This window comes from Equus quagga, chromosome 10, assembly GCF_021613505.1.
Source record: "Equus quagga isolate Etosha38 chromosome 10, UCLA_HA_Equagga_1.0, whole genome shotgun sequence".
In the NCBI taxonomy this organism is placed as follows: domain Eukaryota; kingdom Metazoa; phylum Chordata; class Mammalia; order Perissodactyla; family Equidae; genus Equus; species Equus quagga.
In genome coordinates this window covers 118472892-118496909 of record NC_060276.1, presented here as the reverse complement: position 1 = coordinate 118496909, position 24018 = coordinate 118472892, and the positions used below count along the sequence as shown (strand labels likewise).

The following is a 24018-nucleotide window of genomic DNA, read 5'->3' as shown; positions in this document are numbered from 1 at the left end:
GTCCCCACAAGAAAGGAGGAAGTGGATGCAAAAACCGTTGCCAGTATGTCTGCCTCTCTGGGAAGTAACACCTACTTGTCATCATATAACAGTCTGGACTTTTAGTTCAGAATATGATCTCCTTCCTTATTCAAGGACTCAGACTCTTTAAAAACCCACCTCTGGGCAAGACAGCTTTGGTGAAGGCAAAGGAAGGTGCCACTGTAACCTCCTGACCCTTGGAACTGTCTTACTCAGAGAGTGCAGAGCTTGTGCTGCGCCCTTCTGGTTTAGCGAGCATTGACAAGCGTGAAGAATTACTCTGGGTGTGAAGCTATGGATGACAAAAGGCAGCATCTGCCTGATGTTGGCAGCCAAGCTGGAGCAAGAAGGAAGGGAGGGAATGAGAAGACTTTGACGTGGTGAAAACCCCTGCATATTGGCACATCCACAAAGACTTATGCCCAAAGGGCAGGCTTGACGCAGGGGTTAAGGAGGAATCAGAGAGCTGAGGGGAAGCCTGAAAATGAGGAAGGACCCCGACCCACTCTCTCTCTATCAGGGTAGCACATTCTCCTCCTGGCTTCCAAATCCATTTTTCTCTATTTCCAGGCAAAACAAAACATACAGCAAAACACAGGGGGGCATGCAAGTCAACATAGCTAAATTTCCAGATCCTTCTTTCCTTGACTAACTCTCCACCTCAGTGAGTGTGTGCACCATATGTGGGAAGGGGGTCTTCAAAATGTAAATTTAAAATGCCTTCTAGGTACTGCCACCATCCAAACATGGGTCTAGACTGATGAGATCATTTCAGTTTTCTTTGTAGGGCAATAGCATCCAGAGTTTCGTCTGCTTTAAAGGGGAAACAATGGTGGTTTCCATCCATGCTGTCAACCTAACAAGTTGCTTAGACTTTCAGGCAACTCAAACTCAATATGTCCACATGCCCTGAACAGAACTCATCAGTTTTCTAAAGCCTTACTGCTTCCTCTGGTCTCTGCTTCACAACAAGCCAGTGCTACTCACATAAGCCAGATAGGAATCTTTGCCAGCTCCTTCTCCCTCAGTCCCTCCAGACCCAGCGCTCACCTTCACAGACTCTGAATCAGGCCTCTCCTCTTCCTTCGTGCCAACCCTTTGTGCCCTTGTAGTGGGATGAATGGGGGCACCCAAAAAGATGTATCCACATCCTAACCCCCTAGAACCTCTGAATGTGACCTTATTTGGAAGAAGGGTCTTTGCAGATGTGATTAAGGGTTTTGAGATGACATCATCCTGCATTATCCCTGAGGGTCCCAAATCCAATGACAGGTGTCCTCATAAGAGAGAAGAGAGAAGCCACGTGAAGAAGGAGGCAGAGACTGGAAGGAGGCAGCCCACCAGCCCAGGAATACCTGGAGCCCCCAGAAGCTGGAAGAGGCAGGAGGTATCCTCCCCTAGAGCCTCCGGAGGGAGCATGGCCCTGCTGCCACTTTGATTTTGGACTTCTGGCCTCCAGAACTGCGAGAAAAATTTCTGTTGCTTTCAGGTACCCAGCTTATAGTAACTTGTTACAGCAGCCCTAGGAAACTAACACAGTCGTTATCTCACTCCCCTGGATGATCACAACAGCCTCCTAGCCTGTCTCTGAGTGTTTAAGCTTTAGTCATACACATCATCAAAGAGACCCTTCTACAGCATCCTCTGCCTACAAGGTTGTCCAACAGCCGTGAGGTAAAATCTGAATTCCTGAGTAAGGCACAAGGGCTCACCATACTGTGTCCTGGGCGTACCTTCCTGCCTCTGCTCTCATCATTCACTGAGTAACCTCTTTTCTGGTCACGCACAGGCCGCCTTTTCTCAACCTCCGCTCTTGTACATTTACACACTGCCCTCCTGGCCCGGAACACTGTTGGCACTTCCTTCTTCTCCACCTAACCAACTCCTACAGCTCTACCATGGAGCTCAGGATGAATCCTCTCTCCTGGGAGGCACCGTGGACCGCCAGCCCACTTCCTTTTCCCAGCTCACAAGGAAACTGGGTCAGCTCAGCAGACAAATGATAAAGCAGCAGGATGGAAACTGTCTCCTGCCTCCTCCCTCCTCCCAATGCATACCCCATTGCACCCCTGACTGTTGTCACCCAGCAAAGCATAGGGACCACACTGTATCCACTCCCTGCACCAGTCTCAGGACCTGGCATTTGGGGGATGTGCTAGAAAAGCCTAGGGCGTTTGTGAATCGAAGGAATGCCCAGAACCTCTCTCTCTCCTCAAGAGCCCTTGTGGATCCGTCCCATCACGCTTTTCTTAAATTCCTTTTGAACTGAAAGCTCTCTCCCCCAAAAAACTCTCAACAGCAGAAAGTGCCACCCGTCTTCAGCCATCTGGATGGACCCACCTACAAGCTGGCAGCATTAAGCCTCTTTAACTGCCTCAGCTGGCTGGCTACCTGTAATGCTCAAATGACCCTGTGGGCGAATGCACATGCTTTTACCAGGCTGCTCTCTGCCAGGCAAGGTCAGCACAACTGGTTTTACAAGATGGGTGCTGAGACACGGCTGGAGCTTTCAGAAAGGAACAAGTTCATCAGGCTGCACCTGGAGACCCAGACACGACTTACATGTTCCTGTTATGACCACATCTCCAAGCACAAAAAACCCAGCACACAGGATGGGAGAGGGCATCTGGTGCGCCACAGCAGAGCTGAGGGTTACTTTTATCCACAGAAACGCTCTTTGTCTTGGAAAGCATTTAGGGACCAGTTTATGGCCAAATTGCCTCCCACAAAGGAATTTGGGACATTCTAGAGAAACATTCCTGGTGAGGTCTACCCTCTCACCAAAGCCTTCTCCATCCACATACCTCGGACCCCCAAATCTGTTTGCAGTTTCACCCATGCGGGCACCAAAATTCAACAACCACCACTGATCTTTCTGGAAGTAACAGAACTGCCCTTGAGAACACCTGAGTTTGGTGAATTGTTGCTTCTTTCTCTCAAGTTGTGAGAAGAGGCATGAGGTGGTAACTGTTCCAGTCATTGCCTCTGAAGTTAAGCTGCTTGACCTCACGAAGACTCGGTTCCCTCCCCTGCAACATGAGCAATGAGGGCATTAACCGCGCGCCCTCAGCCTTCTGAGAGTTACGAGAGAGAGAGAGAACGCAGGCACAGTGTGGGAAAGGCTCTCCGCAAACACTCACCATCAAAGGAGGCAGAAGTCCGGGAGTCTAAAGAAAGGCAGCGGCAGCTAGAGTGACACAAAAATGGCTCTGAAATATTTAGAAATGAGTAGGTACTTGGAAGGCTGGCGGGGGAGGGAGAGGGAGGAATGGAAGATTCGAAGGTAACTGCAGTCTCTGAGGTGTGCAGCTCCCCGGGAATGCAGGAGAGGAGCAGATCTGGCAGAGAATTCCAGGTTCCATGTGAAAGAGGGGGCTTCAGTGCTGTCTCTGAGCAGCTCAGGTAGGAACACCCAGTGGTTACTGGGAAATGTCACTGGAGCTCAAAGAGGTGAAGGCAGTCGACAGAGGTCGGAGTCTTGAGAGTAAGGGCATGTGCTGAAGCCAGGAGTGCACAGACATCTCCAGAGAGAGAGTCCAAGGCAAAGTCACAGGGCCCCCAAACAGAAGTGAGGAGGGAGAGAGAGGCATGAGAAAGACAGAAGAGGGACCGTCAGTGACGACAATGAGATAGAGTCCCAAGGCAGAGTGGGGAGCGGCCAATGAAGCAGAAAAGTTCTGGAAATCTAAGAAAAGAGCGCCTACTGGATCTGGCAACACGGAAGTCATTGCTGCCTGTCAGCACAACCTCTGTGGGCAGTGGGGAGGAAGACTGTTCGCGGGGAGGCTAGGGCGATGAGGGAGCAGGGGTGCAGAATGTGGCCTGCCTTTTCAAGAAGCTTGGCTGAGGATGCAAACGGGGAGACACCCTATGGCTATGGCAGGACCACAAGGTTGAAGCAGTGTTTCTGTTTAAATGATAGACTTAGCATACTTTATGAGAGGTATATAAGCATTTAAAAAGGGGAAGAAAAAGCAGTAGCAGCAGCTTAACATTCAGAAGAAAAGGACCATACATTCTGGAGGAGAAGCCTTGAGGAAGGAAGGGCCAGGACTCCAGTCGAGTTGGAGGCACCAGCGTGAACAAGAGGAGGACTATTTCATCCTGTGGGGAAAGAAATGATGCCTATAAACTTATCCCAAACTAGGACACTGATGATAGGACACTTTTAAAGTCCACCCTCAAAATCAGGACTCCAATTCTATTCCCAATCCAATCAGTAGAAAGAACAAACTGTAAATATGGAGACAGGTATACTGCATTCATTATTCAACATTACAGAGGGGATTAGATAAAAATGTTAAGTTCTTTAGGCTACTTCAGAGAAACGCCATCCTCCCACTAAGTGGCGATATTATTTTACTTGATCTAATAATAAACACTATTGGTATAAAGAAGGGCCGCACAATACATTCAGAGGCTTAAATCTCTTTTGCAAAATCATGTTAAGCAGTGCAGTAAGGGCCTTGGGTTAGATATTAACATGGCCTTCAATCTGATTGTTTTCATATTCTGATGAGCCCCTGAAGTCCTAGGAGACGTCACTACATGCCACCTGTGAAATGCCACAAAAGCTAAAGATGTGGAGTATGCGGGGGTACTCGGAAACACTGGGGACAGGTAATTTTACCAAACCGGTAGAGCAAGTGAACAGCTGCTGAATGGGCTGGGCTTCATCCAAGACTGTAGCTAATGTGTTCATAAGCAAGAGTGGTCCTGGGCGGCCGTCTCGGTGGATCCTCCATGCGATGAGACTGAAACACTAGAGGTCAGTCTGCTGATCTTTGAGGAAGGACCTCTAACTGCACCTGTATCAATGGGGGCTGACACAGCCACAGACATGTCCGCCAGTTCCAGTGTCTGGCATCAAGACTGCCAGAGAGACACATGATAAGATGCCCCATAGGAGCTGGGGAGCTGGATTTTCACTAGGCTCGTCAACTAGCTCACTGGGTGGTCCTGCCTCAGTTTCATTGTAGAGAGGATGAAGTGCTTCAATTCCAAATCTCAAATTCAATTCTAATTCTACTTTATAATGCCAGTCACCCACATGTACCACATTAAAAGCTGATGTGCCATCACCAAAATGTCCATACAAGGTCAAAACATCAGGTGACAAAAGTTAATAACTCAGGTGGACGTAAAGTTTACCTTGATCATATGTAGTAATCATACAAAAAATGTTATTGATTTAAGCAAAGGAAATGTTTTATGTTAAGATAAATGAGAGAAATAAGACATGCAGAAAGAAAATAAGAATGCACGAGAGGACTGTATTGAAATCAGCAAAATGTTGAGTATTTAATGAAATCTATGATTATTTGTAGCCAGAACAAAAATATGAGTAATGCCTTGCTGCACACTATGTTTTTTCAATAACCAAGTGATTTTTGTAAAAGCAAGAGAGAGCTAAAGGGTTTGTAAGCTACTGAAATTGAGGTAAACAAGGGACGAGAACTCAATGTGTATGCAGAGGTAACCCTCAGGGCCCTGGCTCCAGGGACAACACTAGGCCCAAGGGAAAGAAAAAGACATGCAGGCATCACCTTCATGCAGGCATCCCTTTAAAAGTCATCTCATTATTTCACTCAAGTTACACCCCCACCAGGCTCCCTTTAAGTCTTGGTAGCCCATGGGTGGTAAGGGACAAAATGAACCCATGCCTAGAGCTGCAGAAGTCAGCTGAGAGGTGCAATGAGTGGTCACAAGAGTCCGGGAGTCAGCTGACAGGTTAACAGGAAAGACTGCCACCAGGTCCAATCTGCACACCACACCACGAGAAACGCAGGGAGCCGTGCAAGGGTACTGTTGGTAGAAATTCAGGAGACTTTTATTCCTTTTTCCTGACTGTGACCTCCCGACAAAATATCAGCTTCCATTTAAGATACCACCCAAAGGAAATGTCATATGCAAATGTCTACAAACCCTGGGGGCCGACTCCGACAGTGCAGTGAGGAAAACATGAGGAACTGGAGGATAAGAACAGTGAAGGGGCGCCTTCTTTTCTGAACCCTCTCTGCTGACACACACATCAGGGAATAAGCAGCCACCTAAATTTTCCAGAGAGGTGAAGGTTCTGGAGCTGTTCATTTTAGGCTTCTAAGGGGAATCTTCTAAAGATGTATATTTCATATTCTCATCTCTTAAATAGAAGCTACAGATTACTACCTAATCATTTGTTTTTGTCTTCGTTTTTTAGTGGTTCATGCTTAAGGCTTACTCCTCCTGTTCCTTTTTTACTTTCATGTAGACAGAAAAGTTGAAAGTAGTACAGGAAAGACCCATGCAACCTACACCTGCTTGCAAGAAACAAATCTGCAGACACCTTGACACTTCATTCCTTTATGCATCCACATGCTTCTCTAAAAAGTAAGGACGCTTTTCCACACAACCAGAATACCGCTACCAAACCTGGGCAAATTAACAATAGGAGAACATCAGCTAAACATCCAGTGCATATCATTGTTCTCCAATGGTCAGAAAAATGTGCCTTATAGATTGTACTCCCCCAATCTAAGATCCACTGAACTTGGTACTTATGTACCTTCCACCTCAAACTAGAGAAGCCCACCCATGATCTTTGACATTTTCAAAAGTCCAGCCGAGTAACCTTGTAGAATGTCCTACATTCTGGATTTGTCTGGTTGTTTCCACATGGTGTCACCTTACTTGTTCTTCTATCTCTCCAACTAGAAACTACGCCTAGAGGCTCAAATGGATTCAAGTTAACCATTCTGGCTTGCCCTCAGAAGGCACATGACAACAAGGTGCTCCACCGTTGGCAAAAGTAAATAGGATCCATTGGTTAAGCGGTGGCCCCCACAACTGTCCATTGTGAAGGTACATGTATGCCTGTGCTATTGGTCAGTACCCCGTGGTGTGGCACTCTGGCACTGTCTGGACACCCTTATCCTCCACATTGAATCCAACAATCTTGGCTTCCACTGGTGACACCTGTCCAAATAATTTACAGCACGGACTGCAAAGTGGCAATCCGACTAATTCTACCATTTTTTCCATCTTTATTAACTGGCATTCTCTGTAAAGGAGTTTTCCTCCTTCCCACCACATCCCTATCTCTCTCTCTCTCTCTCTTTTGAGGATCATGACACACAGACTTCTTTTTTTTTTAAGCTTAGAATACTACAATCTAATACAGTCACTATTTTTTTGACTTCAAATCATCCTGCCTTCTCGCAGTGGGACCACTTCCTTGCATTCTGGCATAGGAAGGTGCTCTAGGCTCATGTAGTATTTTATGGGCCAGACTAGAATCAGCCATTTCTCCTCAGTCTGGGTTTCTTGCATGTAATATTTAGAAATCAAGAACTTAATCACTTTAAGTATCCATGAATATTGTTCTGTGGGGTGGAGAAGACATATAAATAGTGTGGAACGCAGAACTACACTGACGACTCTGCGCCTCTATCTCAAATATCAAGCTTACCCTTCAAAAGTGGACAAAGCGGAGGCAACTGTACTTGCTTCCAGTAAATCTATGCTTTCTAAGGAGTCTGACCACGGTTGGACCTCATCACCAAATAGCACTCAGAGATCAGGGTACGTGGTCGGCCTTTGGCAGAGCTAGAAGCGCAGTGTGATCTGCAGAGTTGCAAAGGAATCTGTTTGCCAGACTTACCCAGGTTCCTGGGAGCAGCCTGTCTTCAGAATGAGCAGCCATGGGCAGGACTCAGCTTTCCATGCAAGCACACCCGGCCCATCTTTCTGCCTAATGGTTCAGGCCTTCGAGACACCAGGCATTCATCATGGCCACCACCAGATTTCTCACCAAAACGTCCCACATGCCACCGTGGAAGACAAGAGTCAACTGGACAGTTTTCCTGATAACAAGACTTAGCAGGGCTGGGACTGGAGTGACGGCACCAACCACATACCAACCACCTGTAACATCTCCCCAAATAGGTGATGAGGTGGTGCAGGATGTTCTTGCCAGAAAAGAAGGGCTGAGTCCAATGGAGGCACTAGGCACAACTTGTAGATTAGAGGAAATACAGGGGATGGAGGAACAAGATGGCATCACGTGGAAACAGCCAGACAAATCCAGAACGCAGAATGTTCTATAAGACAACTGGCCTGGACTCTTCCAAAAGTCGTTAACACGGGGGAAAACACAGGTTATGCAGCTGGAAGACGGGGTGAGGTTTTCTAGTTTGAAGAGGCTAAGGGGACATAATTACCATCTGGACCCAAGTTTGGAGAACACTAGAGTGAACTCAGCCCCACAAAGAAGCCATCCTTGCCTCCACGATTAATGATTAAAATGATTAATGACATTAAATATTAAAATGACCATTAATAAGTCTTTTTTGTTGTTGTTAAAGATTTTATTTTTCCTTTTTCTCCCCAAAGCCCCCTGGTACATAGTTGTGTATTTTTAGCTGTGGGTCCTTCTACTTGTGGCATGCGGGATGCTGCCTCAGCATGGCTTGATGAGCGGTGCCATGTCCGCGCCAAGGATCCAAACCAGCAAAACCCTGAGCCGCCGAAGTGGAGCACGTGAATTTAACCACTTGGTCATGGGGCCGGCCCCATGAAGTCATTTTTCGTTTTTAACACAAACTCTCTGCTTGGCAAAAATAATCTCTTCTCTGCTTCACAAAACATGTTTATCGCTCAGCCATGTCTTCTCCTGGTCTGGACTATCCATCTCTCTTCTTTGCTCCTCTCTATATTTGATAGCACAGCTTCCCTGCTGATTTCAGTTCAAAGCACTGCTCTGTCCATATCATGTCCTCACCATGTTTATCACTAACGATTATTCACACGTTTCGCTCATCATGTTTTGTGTCCCAATTGGACTATTAAGACGACCAAAGGAAGAGGCTCATTTTGAATCCCTTATACAGCAGCTGACACAATTCTGTCTGAACAGATAAGGAATGAGTAAATTCAGGCCTCTAGAGCTGTGCTGCCCACCACAGTGGCTACTTAAATCCAAATGAAGTAAAACTGAAAAAAATGAAAAGTTTAATTCCTCAGTTTCTCTAGCCATATTTCACATGCCCAGGTGCCACCCATGGTTCCCGTCTGGGGCAGCACAGATACAGAACATTCCCAGCATGGTGGGCAGTTCTGCTGGATGCACAGTGCTGGTCTAGAGAGCAGACAGTGCACAGTTCTCCTCAAGGACACGCCACTTCTCTGACATGTGCACGGGGGAGGGAACATGACAGGAAGGGAAGCCTGGTGCGGATTTTGGCTTTTGTCTCCAAGGCCTCAAATGAGCTCAGGTGAGCAAACTATTACCATGTATTCTCATTTCACGTGCAGACTGCACAGTCTATTGGGAGTCGCACAAACTTTGGTTTGCTCCTGGATCTGTCCCTCACTAGCCACATGAGCTACAAAATTTTTAAATAGAGCACCGTTGATCGCAAAAGACAAATATGTTGGCTTAGCGCCTGGGAGAGGAGAGTCAATGGTCGTCAACTGCCCAGCCCAGTGCAGATGGAACTGGCCACAAGGCAAGGGCGTGCAGAGGTGACCACCCTCACCCCCCGCCAGGGCCCTTTCCACGCAGCAGCTTGGCGCAGACACTTAGCTACTGACTGCAGGCATCACAGCAAAGGACGTGAGTGAGTCAGAGGATAAAGGAAGGAGGTGAAGCACCTGTGAAATGCTCAGAAAGTATGTTAACAACTGGGAGAGGCAGCCACCTCGCAAAGCCCCAGGGGAACGGTTCTATAGAAGTATATGTTAGAATTATTATGTTTTCAAAAACACTCCTCATTACACACCCTGAAGGCAAATTTAAACCACAGATATCTGCACCATAAAACCCAGGCTGCCCCTCCTCCATTTCAACACAATCAAGTGAAGGTTTAAATATATCGAATGTTGTATTCCCATACACCTGACAGTAGGAACTTTATTTTCAACTGTAATCCACTCTGGTACCACACTATGGTCCCTTCCAGCTATGGGCTGTGTATCAATTGCTTTCCAAACATCCCATCCAAAGATCTGATAGTCGCTTGGGCATCTATGTATTGAGTGCTTTCAGGGGACGCTTCTTGGGGGCATCATTTCCCCTGCTCTTTTACATTAAATCTCCATCGCCCCTGAAAAATGACAGAGCAGAACTGGTATTTAAATTATAGTAGTTTAAAAACGAAAAAAACAAGAAAAAGAAATAGAATCCGAGTAAACAGCAAATAATCAGAAAGACCAAAAGGACCTGGGACTCCCCCACACACAGCTTTTCGAGGAGAAAGGAAGAACAAAGCAGAGCTTGGTCAAGAGGAAAGAGGATGACTGCTCTCCCACGATGATAATCTGTTTTCGTAGCTAAGATGCTGAACAAAAGCACGCTGTGAGAGTGAGGAAGCTGGAAGAAAGCAAGGAAAGGGCAGCTTACACCCGCATGGACAAGAATCTGCTGAATACTCCAGTCATATTGCCAGCTGAACAAAACTCTCGTTTATCAGCAGAATTTTGTCAATTTAAATCTCACTCCCCTCTCAATTATTCTACAAATAGGAGCAGCTATGGTAGACATCTAACCACTAACTACAAGAACAAACTTAAGGTGGACATGGTTCAGGTCTACTAACAAGCAGAACCTATAAGAGCGGAGTTTACCAACTTCAGTCTATAACTGGATTGTTTTTTATTACTGATGACTTTCCTCTAATATACAACATAGTCTACTCTCACCTTCCCCTGACCCCCACCAGCATCTTACTCCACATCTTTTTGGACCCTTAATCTGAACACAGGTCTTCTATGCTTACCACATTCCAGACACCTTTCCAGTGTCCATAAACAACAGATGATCACTTGTTGATTATGGTGCAATGAGAAAGCTGAAGGCAGAGCCCCTTAAGCGTGGACTTTGCTCTGCCTCAAGGCCTCAGACTAGCCTCCAAATTTCAGCCAAGACCTTTGCGAACATGGAAGGAACCTAAATTTCACCTGAGTAAGATGAAATGAAAGCCAAGTGTGTGCTGTTAGCTCCCAGTGGGACCAGGGCAGACAGAAGGGGAACATATGACAGCATAGCTGCCCCAACATCCGGAAAGAGACCCCAATCCACTCACGAAAGGGAGGGGGTCTCCCAAATGAAGAGCATGAGACATTTATCTCACTCCAACTGGGATCGCTGTGAGTTCTGAGGGTAGACACCCACTGCATACGGACGCATCCAGAACGATCCCTCTTCTGCTCTACCTTCCTAGGAAGGGGCCAAGGCTCTTTGGGAGTGCACAGATTCCATAACATTAAGTGATCAGAACGATGGACACCGAAAAGCTCATAACTCCACTTGTAAACCTCTTATGTATTTATGCGGGCTCTAACGACAACACATGTCGGTTCTTTCAAAAATTAATCTAGGGCATGTGCTAATGTTATATAAGGAAATTCTCTTTTTGTCATCCGTTTTATGGATGGATGTTCCAGCGTCTAAAGAAATTAGCCTAGGTGAAGTGAAGAAGAGGACAACCATGTGAGAGAGTATTCCAACCACAGACCGGTCATGCCCGTGAACTGGTTCAGTGAACCAGTGATTTCCTGAGCTCAGCGAGCACCACAAAGCCCCTGCCCCTCCCGCAGCTTAGGGGCTATCCTGGGCCCCAGACAGAGACACAGGCACTTCCAAACAGTCTCAAGTGCTGTGATCTGCAAGTAGGAAGCTCTGGGACCAAGAACAGGTACAGAACAGCTCATCTATTCCACTATATGAAAGTGAAATAGAAGTCACGTGTCACCCACTAAAATCCTGCAATCTGCACGCATTCACGGAAACATGACAAATTATAATCAACACCACGAATATTCTCCTCACAGATCTATTGTATTATTTTCTGATTTTTTAAGAATTTGAAAATAAGCTTATTTTTCTTTGCTGACTTAAGATTTTAAGTAATTACTGTATCAGACTCCTAGAAAACATATTTTATGTATACCACATTTTACAGATACCAAAATTCCTAATTCTGAATATTCTTAACATCCACTGTCCACCTGACCCTATTATCAATAGCAGGCATCATGAGTTGTTTCCTAAAGCTCTGGGCCTGGGTTGTCCAATACACAGGCACTCACCAAATGTGGCCTCTCAACACTAGAAAGGTGGCTGCTTTGAGCTGAGATGTGCTGTGAGTCTAAAATACACACACATTTCAAAGACTGGGTATCAAAAATGAATGTAAAATATCTCAACGATTTTTATATTGATTATATGTTGAGTAGTATTTTGGATAAGTTAGGATCAAAAAAACGTACCACTCAAGTTAATTCATCTGCATCTTTTTGTTTTAGTGTTGCTACCAGAAAACTGTATGTGGTCCTATTTCTATTAGACAGCACTGCTCTGGACAACAAACTTCCTTGTCTTTTAAAGAGAATGGGTCCACCTCTTGTGCTCTTAATTTCAGTTATTTACGAACTAGACAATCTTCCCCAGCCAGGAGCCGAGACCCTGTTTAATACTTGTCATCTTTCTTCAAAATCTTGTCCTAGTCCATAATTAATCTCAGCCCCCTTTTCTCTTCAATGGCATCTGAGAGCCAAAACTATTACCTAGCTCAGAGCTGACTGTCACCTTGTGCCAACAAAAACAGAATCCAAAAGTGTCTTTTCTATTTGAAAGGACAACTAACAGCATCATGCATTTCAAAAGCACTGGAAAGTGCCCTGGTGTTCTTGTCAACATTTCTGCAAAAATCTCCATTGACTTTTTTTTTTTTGTGAGGAAGATTGTCCCTAAGCTAACATCCGTGCCAATCTTCCTCTATTTTGTACTTGGGATGCTGCCACAGCGTGGCTTAGTGAGCAGTGCGTAGGTCCATACCCTGGATCCGAACCCCCGGCCGCCAAAGTGGAGCATGCTAACTTAACCACTACACCACTGGGCCGGCTCCTCTGTTGTCTTCTTAATTCTCCTCTTGATTAAACAAGCTTCTCTTGTAATGTAGGAATTCCCCATGAAACTATTTGTTTCCAATTGCACTTCCCTGAGAACTGGAGTGTTGGGGCTACAATAACAAACACAACTTCCTGGGGAAATGCAATCAAAATTCCCAAAAGCAGGCCTACTGCAAAAGAACTCATTATAAATTGATGGTATATTGTTACGCAAACAACAGATATCCTGAAGTGAGGTACTAAAGAATCAGAGTAGGCATAATGACTAAATTAGGGGAGATAAAGTCGTACATTTTGGAAATCGGTGTTTTATACATTTTGTAAAAGAATGGAATAAGCAAAGGTGAATTTCTGAGAAAGTTCTGCAAGGCCTTACCCCTCAAAGAAGAATTAGGGCAGGAAAGGAGAAAATGAGGGGCGGGGAGAGAGCTAAGTCTTATCTTCCCAAATGTCACTAATTCTTGTTCTGTGACCGGTTCAGAGGATTGGGTAACAGCGCTAGGAGCTAAACCATTAAATTTGTCCTAACTAGCAAAGAGGAGACCCTGGTTGATAACCTTGCCTGCAGGTCCACATAAGTCACATTCATCGCTTCAGGGAACAGCTATGCGTGAATCTAGAGTCAGGAGTAAGCATTAAGCTCATTGAGAAGTTTGATAAATTTAATTTTAATGAGACATCTTGGTTTGCATTAAAATTCATAAGACTCCCACAACAGGTTCTCTGGACCTTTCGTTAGGGGGTAAGGAATTTATTTGACAATTTAACTTCTTGACCATCTGAGCAAGAAAATTCACGTCTACAAACTACACTGAGGCATCCCAGAAGCTTTCTGAAATTGAATCATTTCAGATTTAGTAGCTATATATACTGTTCTCTCCAATTAGTGATCTCTATGGGGATTTTTTTTCCTCTTAGGAATTCATCCGTTTCTATATCTGCGTCCACAAAATGAAATTTTTTGCGTGTGCCTTTTAAAAAATCAGTCTCATAACTACTGAGCCACAGAGCCATACCATCAGCAGGGGCAAGGTCACACTCACCATGTAACAGGAGCACAACATCATTTATATTTTGAAACAAATCGACTTGGAATCATTTCTCAACTTTGCTCCTTATTAGCTGTGCAACCTTGGGCAAGTAACTCTACCTCTCTGAGTTGCAGTGTTTTTGTTTTTAATTAGTCAATGCAAATATTTCCCCCTACCTTGCAGGATTTTATGAGATGAAGCAATAATGCATGTACACCTCCACCAGGTCAGCAGTCCACATAAAGCATGCAGGCATTTTTACAGTCCTATGCAGCCTTCCGGAGGCTACAAGGTCAGGCTTCAGGGAGCGCTCGGGACAGTTCTCTCCTGAGTTATAAATGGAGGGTTTTCTTCTCTGAATTCCTCTTTACTGGTGAAATTCGTGCCTACCCCGATAGACTATGGGACTGCTTAGCGCACGTACAAGAATTGATAATCCCTGAAACCCATAGCACAGGCTACTTCTCAAACTTTCAGGCGCTTGGGTTAAAAGGCCGATTCTGACTGAGCAGGTGTGGGATGGGGCATCGGGTTCTCCACGGCCAGGCAGCTCCTGGGAGATGCCCGTGCTGCGGGTCACTCTGGGCGACCGGACACCTTGGCAGCGTGCCTCCCCCTGTGCACCAGAGACAGTGGGGCTGGAGAGTCTGTGATGCTCTGTGCCGCCCTGTGCACTCCAGGGAGTTCGGCGGCATTCCCGGCCTCTACCCTGCACACGCCAGTATAACTCCCCGCGCCTCCTGCTAGGACACCCCAGACGCCTCCAGCTACGTGTTGTGGAGTGTGTTGTATATACTGGTATATACTCAACCGAGACGGACTGAGGAGCCCTGCCCTGGAGGATGCTCCAGGAAAGCCGCGTGCGCCTCGGCGGCAGGCAGGCAGGGACCGTCCAGGCTCGCGTGCACCTGGGGAAACTGAGGCCGGGGTGCGCTCGTCCAGCCCGCGCGGTGGTCCCCCACACCGCGCCCTCGCGCGCCGCCCCCACGCACTCCGTCCCCACGCGCGGCGCGGCCACCGGAAGTAGGTGCCCCCGGCGGCGAAGAGGCCACAGTCCCGCGCACGGCCGGCCGGACCTGGGCCCCGCTGCCCCGCCGCCCGCCCGGGGGGCCCAGACACGGCCCGCCGCGCCCCCAACCCTGCGAGCCTGCGCCCCCAGCGCGCGCCCTCCTGGGAAGCCCTCGCGGAGGCAGGCGCCGCTACCCACCCAGAAGCAGGCCGTCCATGTCAAAGAGCAGGTGGGTGACGGGCCGCAGCGGGGAGACGCGTGCTGCCATGGCGCTGCCGTCTGAGCCAAATGGGACCGCCGAGGAAAACTGAGCCCGCGGGACCTCGGGCCGCCCCGGGCCGCGCCGGCTGCGCACGCGCGCTCCGTGCCGGCCGAGAGGTCCCGCGCACGCGCGCCCGGGACGCCCACCGCCGCGGGCGCGGCAAGTTAGTCCACATTCTCCCACTCACTGCCCGCCAGTCAGCAAGCTGGGATGCTCATTCAAGGGCCGCGTACAGCCCAGTTCCTAGTCTGGGAGCAAACGCATGGCTTGAATCTGGAAAGGTTTGTGAGGAAAGAGGGACATCCTAGAAGAACGGTGCATAGGGTCGTTCAGGAGAGGGGTGCAAAGATGCTCAGGGTGGCATCACTGCCAGCCACCACGTAAACGTGCAGGCAAGTGGTCTGAGTTATGGAGTTCCCCGGTGGGGGAGCCTGGGCCGCCAGTCCCGGGACCCTCAGCAAGTTTCTCTTTCGGTTTTGGCGGCCCGCCTCGCCGGGTCCCCACTCGGCGCGTGCGCAGTGGTGCGCGGATCTGCAGCCTAGGCGCCTGCATCTCCCTGAGCATCCCTCCCCCCACCTCCTCCCGGCCGAAATCCTATAGGAAAGGGCCGAAATCGTAAGAATTTTTTAGATGCCTTGCCGTTTTTCCCCTTCTTATGTCTCATCTATCTGTGGTTGCTCTGAGGTTTTATTCTCTTCCAACTTTTCTGAACGCAACCTGAATAGCTTTTTTTCCCCCACTCAGAAATACTTTTTGTCCTTGTTTCTATTTAATGTTAGTTGGCGTTGCATATGCACGTTTAAGCATAAAGACAGGATCTTTCAAAAAGCAGAAATAAGAAAGTTCCAAAGACTCTAAAATGTGAGGATGTCTTTCTGGTGAAGTGCAAAAACTGTATACTGGGGACACACCTGGATTCAGCAAGACTAGCTTATCAACGATGACAGGCAGTGAACTGCTGTGCCTCAGTTTCCTCGTGTGAAAAATGGGGGTGTTAAGTGTGGGGAGGCAGGTCAAGTTCTTAGTATGAGCAAAAGGTATATGTTCAAGTAATTTGTGTCTTTTTAGAGCTGTTGATTGTAAGCGACTTTCCCGTTTACTTCAGTTCTGATTTCCTTTTGAGGACGTTAGACCTCAGAGAAGGCAATTCATCACCAATTAGTGAGGGGACTGTGACCCAAATGTGCTAGGCTGCTTGTAACAAAAGACCACAGACTGGGTGACCTACGTACGCAACAGAAATGTATCGTCTTACAGTTCTTGAGGCAGGAAGTCTGAGATCAAGGTGTCAGCAGGGTTAATGCGTTCTCAGGGCTGTGAGGAAAACAATCTGTTCCAGGCCTTTCTCCTTGGCTTGTACATGGCCATCTTATCCCTTTATCTCTTTATGTCGTCTTCTCTCTATTCCTGCATTTCTGTGTCCAAATTTCCCCTTTTTATAAAGACACCAGTCATATCTGATTCCTACCCACCCTAATGACGGAATTTTAACTTGATTACCTATGTAAAGACCCTATCTTCAAATAAGGTCATGTTCTAAGGTACCAGGGGTTAGGACTCCAACACATCTTTTTTGGGGAGGGATGCAATTCAACCTGTAACAGATTCATTTTAAAAACATTGGTGGGGCGCCTGCATATGCCAGTGCTTAACTGCTGGAGTCTTTAGAATTCTCCCTCCCACTATCTTTCCATTCTCTGGAAACAAATGGATACCCAAACAAGAGAGGTATTTTTCTTTCCCATTGTATGACATCACATTTCTGTTGATTCCCTACATAAAAGGAGTATTTTCAAAAGGGAAAAAGGCTCCAGTGCCGGGACTAAGAACTCAAAATGGCAGGAATAACCTAGGAGCTGTACTTGATGTCAATGTCACAGATAGTGCGCTCCTTAAAAGGAGCTTAGGGGGTTGCTTGGGTTTTGAAGCCTCTAGAGATTTGCTGCAAAAATGGGCAAACACGTAGATGGAGGTGATGAAGGTGTCAGACATCCTGGGACAGAGATATGTGGAGAAGGTCTCCCTCACCCTGTTTCAGCCACTGCAGCTCTGGGCATGGCTCCTGGCAGAGAATCCAGTTTATTCACATACAGGAACCAAGGTGCCCACAGGGAGTTCCCCCTTCACTATGACTGAACTGGCAAAACCTCATGGCAACTGCAGAAGTGATGCATTGGGGAACCTGGTGAAGTTCTACTCCCCATAGACATGAAAACATGGTTCAAATCTTTCTTTTTTCTTGGTAAGGAAGATTGGCCATGAGCTAACATCTGTGCCAATCTTCCTCTATTTTATGTGGGATGCCCCCACAGCATGACTTGACGAGTGGTGTGCAGGTCTGCCCCCGGGATCTGTACCTGTGAACCCCAGACCGCCAAAGCAGAACACACAAACTTAACCACTACGCCATCGCAGTAGCCCCACAACTCATTTTTTTGTCTTATTTTCCACACTCTTCAGAAACATCTCTTGTATAAGATGTGACACACTTTCACTTTAAAAGCAAAACTGGGTACTCTAGTGCTTCTTTATCACAAGCTAGATTGGAAAAAAATGAAAATGTGTTCTGTTGAAGTGGTTTCTAGGCAAGTAACTAGATGCCCTGTGGCTTGTCATAATTCTCACAAAGATGGACAGCTTCTGTGAAGAGGAAGGATGGATTTTCTTCCACGAATTACAATTTATTTTTTGCAGAATTGTGTTTTCCCCATGGAATGATAGCTTACTTTTCCTGATGACTTTAATTGCAACAGAGAAGATCCACCTGTAGTGGATGGAACCTAGTAGAATGGTGTCAAGCTCATTAAGAACTGGTGGGACAAATAAAAAGATCCTTTCTCACACAATGTATAAACTTAAACACGCCATTTATTGTAAAAAAAAAAAGCTATATATATGTATATATACCTATCTGCCAATATATGCCACTCTCTCTAAAGTCTTAGCTTATTTCAACTTCCTCATGTTGCTGTCTTGGTTCTTCTGTCTCTGTGTTTGCTTTGTGTGTTGTATTTGGAAAGTTGCTTCAGACCAATTGTCTTTGCAAGCAGTCGCACTCAGCCCTGAAGTTCATCCTCACCAGCCCTGATTTCTGTCCATAGCTCCGACCTGGTCCCAGGGAGCCTGAGGTTGATGGATGATGCCATGCCTCCAGGTTGCCCTTGCAAAGCCCTGCAGCTGCCAGCTGCCAGAGCTGGGTCTGCAAGGGACATGTTGAGTCAAGACCTGAGGAACATTTGAGGCTACAGCCGGCATGACTGGTCAGGGTCTGTGGAGAGTTTGGAGATTCTATCATGCCCCCTCCAACTGCAAGGGTCCCGTTGCTCAGCATTCCTTTAGCTGGAGAACTCACATGGGAGCAGCTTGTGATATTATGATGGAGGGGTGGGGGCAGGCCTCAACATATTGATGCCTTGAGTGACACACTGACACTTTATTTATGTACACACACACATTATATATATAAATGAATCCAGGAGCCTAGCGAAGCAGGAAAGCGGGGCAAGAGCTATCTTTATTCCTCTCTCCTTCCCTTCCTCTTTCTTCCTTCCCTTCCTGATGTTTTGGGTCTGGCTAAATCTCTGGTATAACCCACTCCATCCAGGACCTGTTAAGGATGCTCTTGCCCGTGGTGGAATGCCAAGTGATGTTGATGTCTTGGGTTCCTCCGTCTCTTTCCGCAGATTCGCAGGGAAGGGTGTCCAGGGCCCTGTATTCGAATCTTCTCTCCTCTGACAGAGTGGCCATGTGGCCACGCCTCATGGGAGCCTCTGTAATGGGCACCTTCCATCACAGCTGCTTCTGATGAAACCACCAGCTCACGGCAGAGGCTTCAATTCCATGCAGTATCTTATACAAATTGCATAGTGCTCTAGTCAGTTCTCAGAAATATTTATTCAAAGCAGGTGTTGAGAGTCTAAATTAAAGAATGATTAGTTGTTTGTGGTTAAAATTGGCTTTTTTTTATAACAAATGCAGTAATAGCCACCAGCCCTCAAATGACTAAGACATGCTCACTACTTTATAAACCATCTCTTTATTTCATTCTCCCTACCGCTTCGCAAGGGAAGTGATGTAATTATTCTTACTGTATAAATGAGGAAATGGAGCTTGAGAGAAGTTAACTGCATTGCCTCAGGTCATATACCTGAGAAGGAGCAAGGTGGAGTCCAACCTAAATTGATCTTGCTTCCTCTAAAAGAACCAACAATCAGATCTGTTTTTATATTTTTTCTATGTCTGTAAAATTTCTTATATTGTGGGTAGGTAAGCAAAACCATAACCCTAATAGATAACTAACGTCAAAATCAAATACATTCATAATTGTACAAAAAAGGAAAAAATATTCGGGAGACCACCAGCAAAAAACTGTAAGAAAAAAGGAAAAAGAAACTTCCAAAAAATAAAGAAGAAGAAACTTTTGGGAGGTTTTTCGTTCTGCAGTGTGGATGTGAATCCACGAGGGCAGCAGCCACAGTGTCCGACTGTGACCTCCTTTGCCCTAGCAGCTCTCGCCCCGTCAGTCCCAGAGGGGCAGGCTTGCTCTTGGTTCTGCTCTGCACCACCCCACGTGTCCTGAGCGACCCAGCAAACAGCGGTGAGTTGCAGGCCTCCTCCTCTCCCTTCCCCAGATGACATCAGCCTGGAGAAAGGTGCACCAGGTCATCCTCTTAAATCCACAAGCCACATGTTCACTCGAAATGCTCCGTTCCTGTGGTCAACCATGCTCTTCTCTCTCTCTCTTTTTTTTTCACACAGCATTTCCCAAACACATCACACATACTCTTCAAAAAGAAAGTAGTATGTATTAACTTCCCGTTAGGTTGAGTCCCTCCCAACATGCTTTTAGAATAGTCAGCCTACTGTGATGTTTAGGGGCCATTGGGACTCTCTAATTCTGTCTAACCACCAGCTGTCCTGAAGCAGTCGTTTGCTATGAATTTGGGATCTGAGTAAGCCACTGTGATACCCAACGCATTGAAATAGAGTAAATTTACATAGCCAGTTCTACAGAATGAGAATCTTAAGTACCTCAAATAGTGAAGATTTTAAGAATCTTAAGAGGAATGGGATGTGTGTATATGTATGTATATCTATAGACACACTCACACACTTAGGTTATATAGATAAAATGTTTGTGTGTGTCATTTTAAGAAACTTGAGGAAATGTCTGTATACAATTTAAATATATCTAACTTACATATATCCACACATGTTAATATGTTATATATTATATATAAATAATATATGTGTGTGGTTTTAAGAAATCTAAGAGGAACAGTCATTACACATAATTTAAGCATGTTTAATTGGTATGTATACATACCTTACATATTACATGTAACTATGTGTGTGTGGGCATATGAAACTTAAGATGAGTGTTCATAATGTCTAATGTGTGTGCGTATATGTATATATATAATGGCACAGCCCTGAGTGTTGTAGAATAGGTGAAGGAAGCAGATGGATCAAACAGGTAGAATAAATGTATTTTGTTCTTTTGTGGGTGCCTTTAAATTGAATGTTTGTTGGCTGCCATTATATTAATGTATAAAGAATAACATTTAAAAAATATATATTTCAACTCAGTTTCCTATGGCCATTTAAACTGCTCTGAAAGAACCTCAGAGGCAATCAATTCGCATTTTACCTTCCTCCTGGAGTAGACTAGAATGCCATTTAAGGAAGGTAATTTACTAGGGCTTAGTTTTGGGTTTAATAATAAGCTATAACTTCAAACCCCCAAATGCAATCTATCAAGGAGAAGGCTGTGCTTAGCCGAGCTAGTGAAGAACAGGAAGTGCATGATAATTAAAAACCACAAATAACCAAAAACACCTACCCTGAAACCAGTGACCTGAAACCACTCAGAATTTTCCATCTTCTTTCTTGGTTCAGCCCTCGTCCACGTTGTGTCTGGCACACAGAGGAAGGATTCTGTGAGGGCATTTTGCACATATTTTCACCCTTTGCCCCGAAATAACTTTCATCGTAATTGCCAGGGAGGGTCTCAGGACTGGAGATGTGAGGATGCTTGAGATGTCTAGCATTTCTGGGCTTTATGAAGGCCGCAGACGGCTTACTTGAGAAGAGCTGAGCCCGTCCTGAAGGTACAGAGCTACACGCAGGTGATGCTGTGCTGCTGTGAAAAATACAATGGGAAGATAATTGTAGATAATAATTGGGCGGCTGCATGGTGGATTCTGGAGCTCCAGGCTCTCATCTCTCCTTGCGGCTAAGAGAAGAACTCTTCTGCAAGCACCATGCTCTTGTCCCAGATGCCTGATTTGCATTGAGATGCTTGTCCCTCAATTCGGGGCCCTAATGATCAAGCCTTGGTCCTTAGGTTCAGTGTTGGAGAATGAGCCTTTGCTTGCTAATCCCTGAATGACTGCATTGTGCTCTAGATCTATGGGACTCTGGAATTTTCCAACAGTCTCTCTACTGGGCTTTTCCTCTGTGGAGTCCAAAATGAGAAGCCATGCCCAGCTTTAGCTGGAAGGTTCCCGTGTGATGCCGCTGACAGTCAGTGTGGTTGGAGAGATGTCAAACATCAGCTGTGTTCAGTTCCGAACAATTTCAGTAAGCACCTAAATGGGTTAATGAAACAATGCTCCTGCTTTTCATGACCTCAAAGCACAGGGGTTTACATTGTTCTGTCAAGTGAAGTCTTTTTGCTTCTGTACTCTAAAATTCGCCAGAGAGGAGCATCCATTTATGTGCTTGGCATTGTGCCCTGGGCCATTACCCCTAATCAATAACCTTGCCTGGACCGTGTTATTCCGCCTGCTGTGCAGAAGAGAAGGCTGGTGCTCCACAAGGTTAAGTACTTTTCCGAGGTCACACAGCTAGCCAGGTGCCAGAGTCACGACTGAATTCATGTCTGTCTGACTCCAAAGTCTTGCTTCTACTGACTAAAATAAACATTCTGGGGGAATGTTTATTGTAACAAGGTATGAAGTCAGAAGCATCGGGAGAGGTGCAAGGAAATGAAGTGCTGGAGGAATCTTCGATGGAGGGAACCCTGTGGGACCTTAGGAGTTGTAGATGGGGAAGAATTGAGTGTGATGGCTCCTCAGAACCTGTGATGATGTGCTTCAGAGGAAAGGTTAGCCTCCAGTCTGCCTAAAGCCATCTCTAGACAGTGCCAGCTGCCAGCGGGAAGGGAACTTTCTGTCCCCTTTGGCTTATCTTTCCCTCCACACTCCATGCACACAGGGACCGTAGTAGCGGCTGGGGGTGGGATGGACGATAAATGAGAAAGCTTGACGCTGCCTTCCACATGCCCTGCCTCAGCTGGGGGTAACTTACCCCAGAATTAAACCCGTGAGGTTTTACTATTGCACTAGACATTTAATTTTGAGCTTTAAAACATTGGTTGACCGGAAGCATCCTGGGACATGCTGGAATCTTGACCACTAGCTGGTATAAAACGTCTCTCCAACGAGTAAATTTTATAGACACCCTGGGAGACCAAATGTCGACTTCTGATGATATCGGAGTCATGCTTATTCATGATAAATGCTTTTCAGGTTTCAGTGTACTCTCATCCGAGGTTACCACTAAGAATAGAAAATATGTTAGCACCCACTACTTTATGCATTAATTATTCAAGTGCCTACCGAGAGCCAGAGGCACGCAAAATAATTAAAAATAAGCAATGTTTTATTTATAGAAGTAGAATAATGAAAACAAAGATGCAGAGTTAGGCTTTACCTTTTTTTTTCCTTGTAAACATAACAAAATGAATGACATGAGGGAAAATATCAAAAGAGAAACGCTTGAAGTTATTTTTCCTGGGGTAGTATTTGCTGCAAGATGTGGGAGCAAAGCCGCCCTGCTCATTTCATCAGCGTTGATAAGCCATACCATCTTGCTCAATGCCTAACCTTGGTGTTGACAAAGAGAAGAAATTGCTTGGGACTCTGTGTGCAATGTACATGTAGGTGTACCTCACGTAACAGACAGGCCAGCAGGGCTTCTGTGCATCAGGCTATCGACAGAGCATTCAAAACATAACCCTCGCTATGACCACCCTCGCCCTGAGTTCTTCCTGATAGTAAAGCACATCACCACGTGGCCAGTCACCCCACCATTTCATAGTCCTCCCCACTTCCTCACTAACACGAGTCTATTTCCTCAGGGTACACAGTGAAGTGTTAACTCCAGTGTATAGACAAAAGGCTCTGAATGAACTTCCATTTTTTTTTTTCCACTTCAGGGTGCTAACAGGTAAATAAAGATTGCTATTAAGTATTCAGAACGGATACACGTGTCTCCCACGGTGATTACTCGGTTCAGGAAGTCCAGCTTCCCTCTGATTTATATCTGAAACACGTGGGGTGTGAGAGCAGCCCTGGTGGAGAAACATGCAGTTAAATAACTTTTTTATGATAGATTCGCCAATTCCCCAGCGATGACTTTATGGCCAGTGATGGTCAATATAACTTCCCTGGGCTGTCAAATGATTATTCATACCCCAGAAGCTTTTGGCTGGGGTGCTGTCTAGTGTGGTTATTTGAAAAACTGCGTGAGATCCTTGAAGAGAAGGTACGGTGTCTTAGTCTCCTAGTGGGTGGCCCTGTCTGAGAGCCTCGTAAGGACTGGTGAGTTGGATTAATTTTTTTTTTTTGCTGCTTTGCTGCTAAGATATGGAGATAAATGATGACAGAAAACAGCTACTGGGAGTAGTTCCTTTAGTCATACAGCTTCAAAGGAAGTCTAAAAGTTTCTATTTCTTTCGCTTTCTGGAGTAGTTAAATAGCATGCAGGGTAAGAGTTAATTAAATAAACTGAAGAGCTAAGTC

At 46.0% G+C, this 24018-nt stretch overlaps 2 protein-coding genes across 3 annotated transcripts in view; one reads left to right on the top strand and one right to left on the bottom strand.

Annotated features, from left to right (window-relative positions):
- Nucleotides 1–15291, bottom strand: part of PUDP (pseudouridine 5'-phosphatase) — a 60462-nt gene extending 45171 nt beyond the window's left edge. The window contains exon 1 of the mRNA XM_046674067.1: nt 15148–15291. Coding sequence (XP_046530023.1) covers nt 15148–15217 — 70 coding nt within the window. The 5' untranslated portion in view covers nt 15218–15291. The remainder of the gene's footprint in view (nt 1–15147) is intronic.
- The window catches only part of STS (steroid sulfatase), a 175330-nt gene continuing 166327 nt past the window's right edge, over nt 15016–24018 (top strand). Inside the window, exon 1 of one of the 2 annotated variants that reach the window (XM_046674064.1) lies at nt 15016–15178. The gene's annotated coding sequence lies outside the window, so the exon portion shown is untranslated. Of the gene's footprint in view, nt 15179–23704; nt 23818–24018 lie in introns of those variants that run through there. The other variant, XM_046674065.1, reaches the window with a different exon arrangement.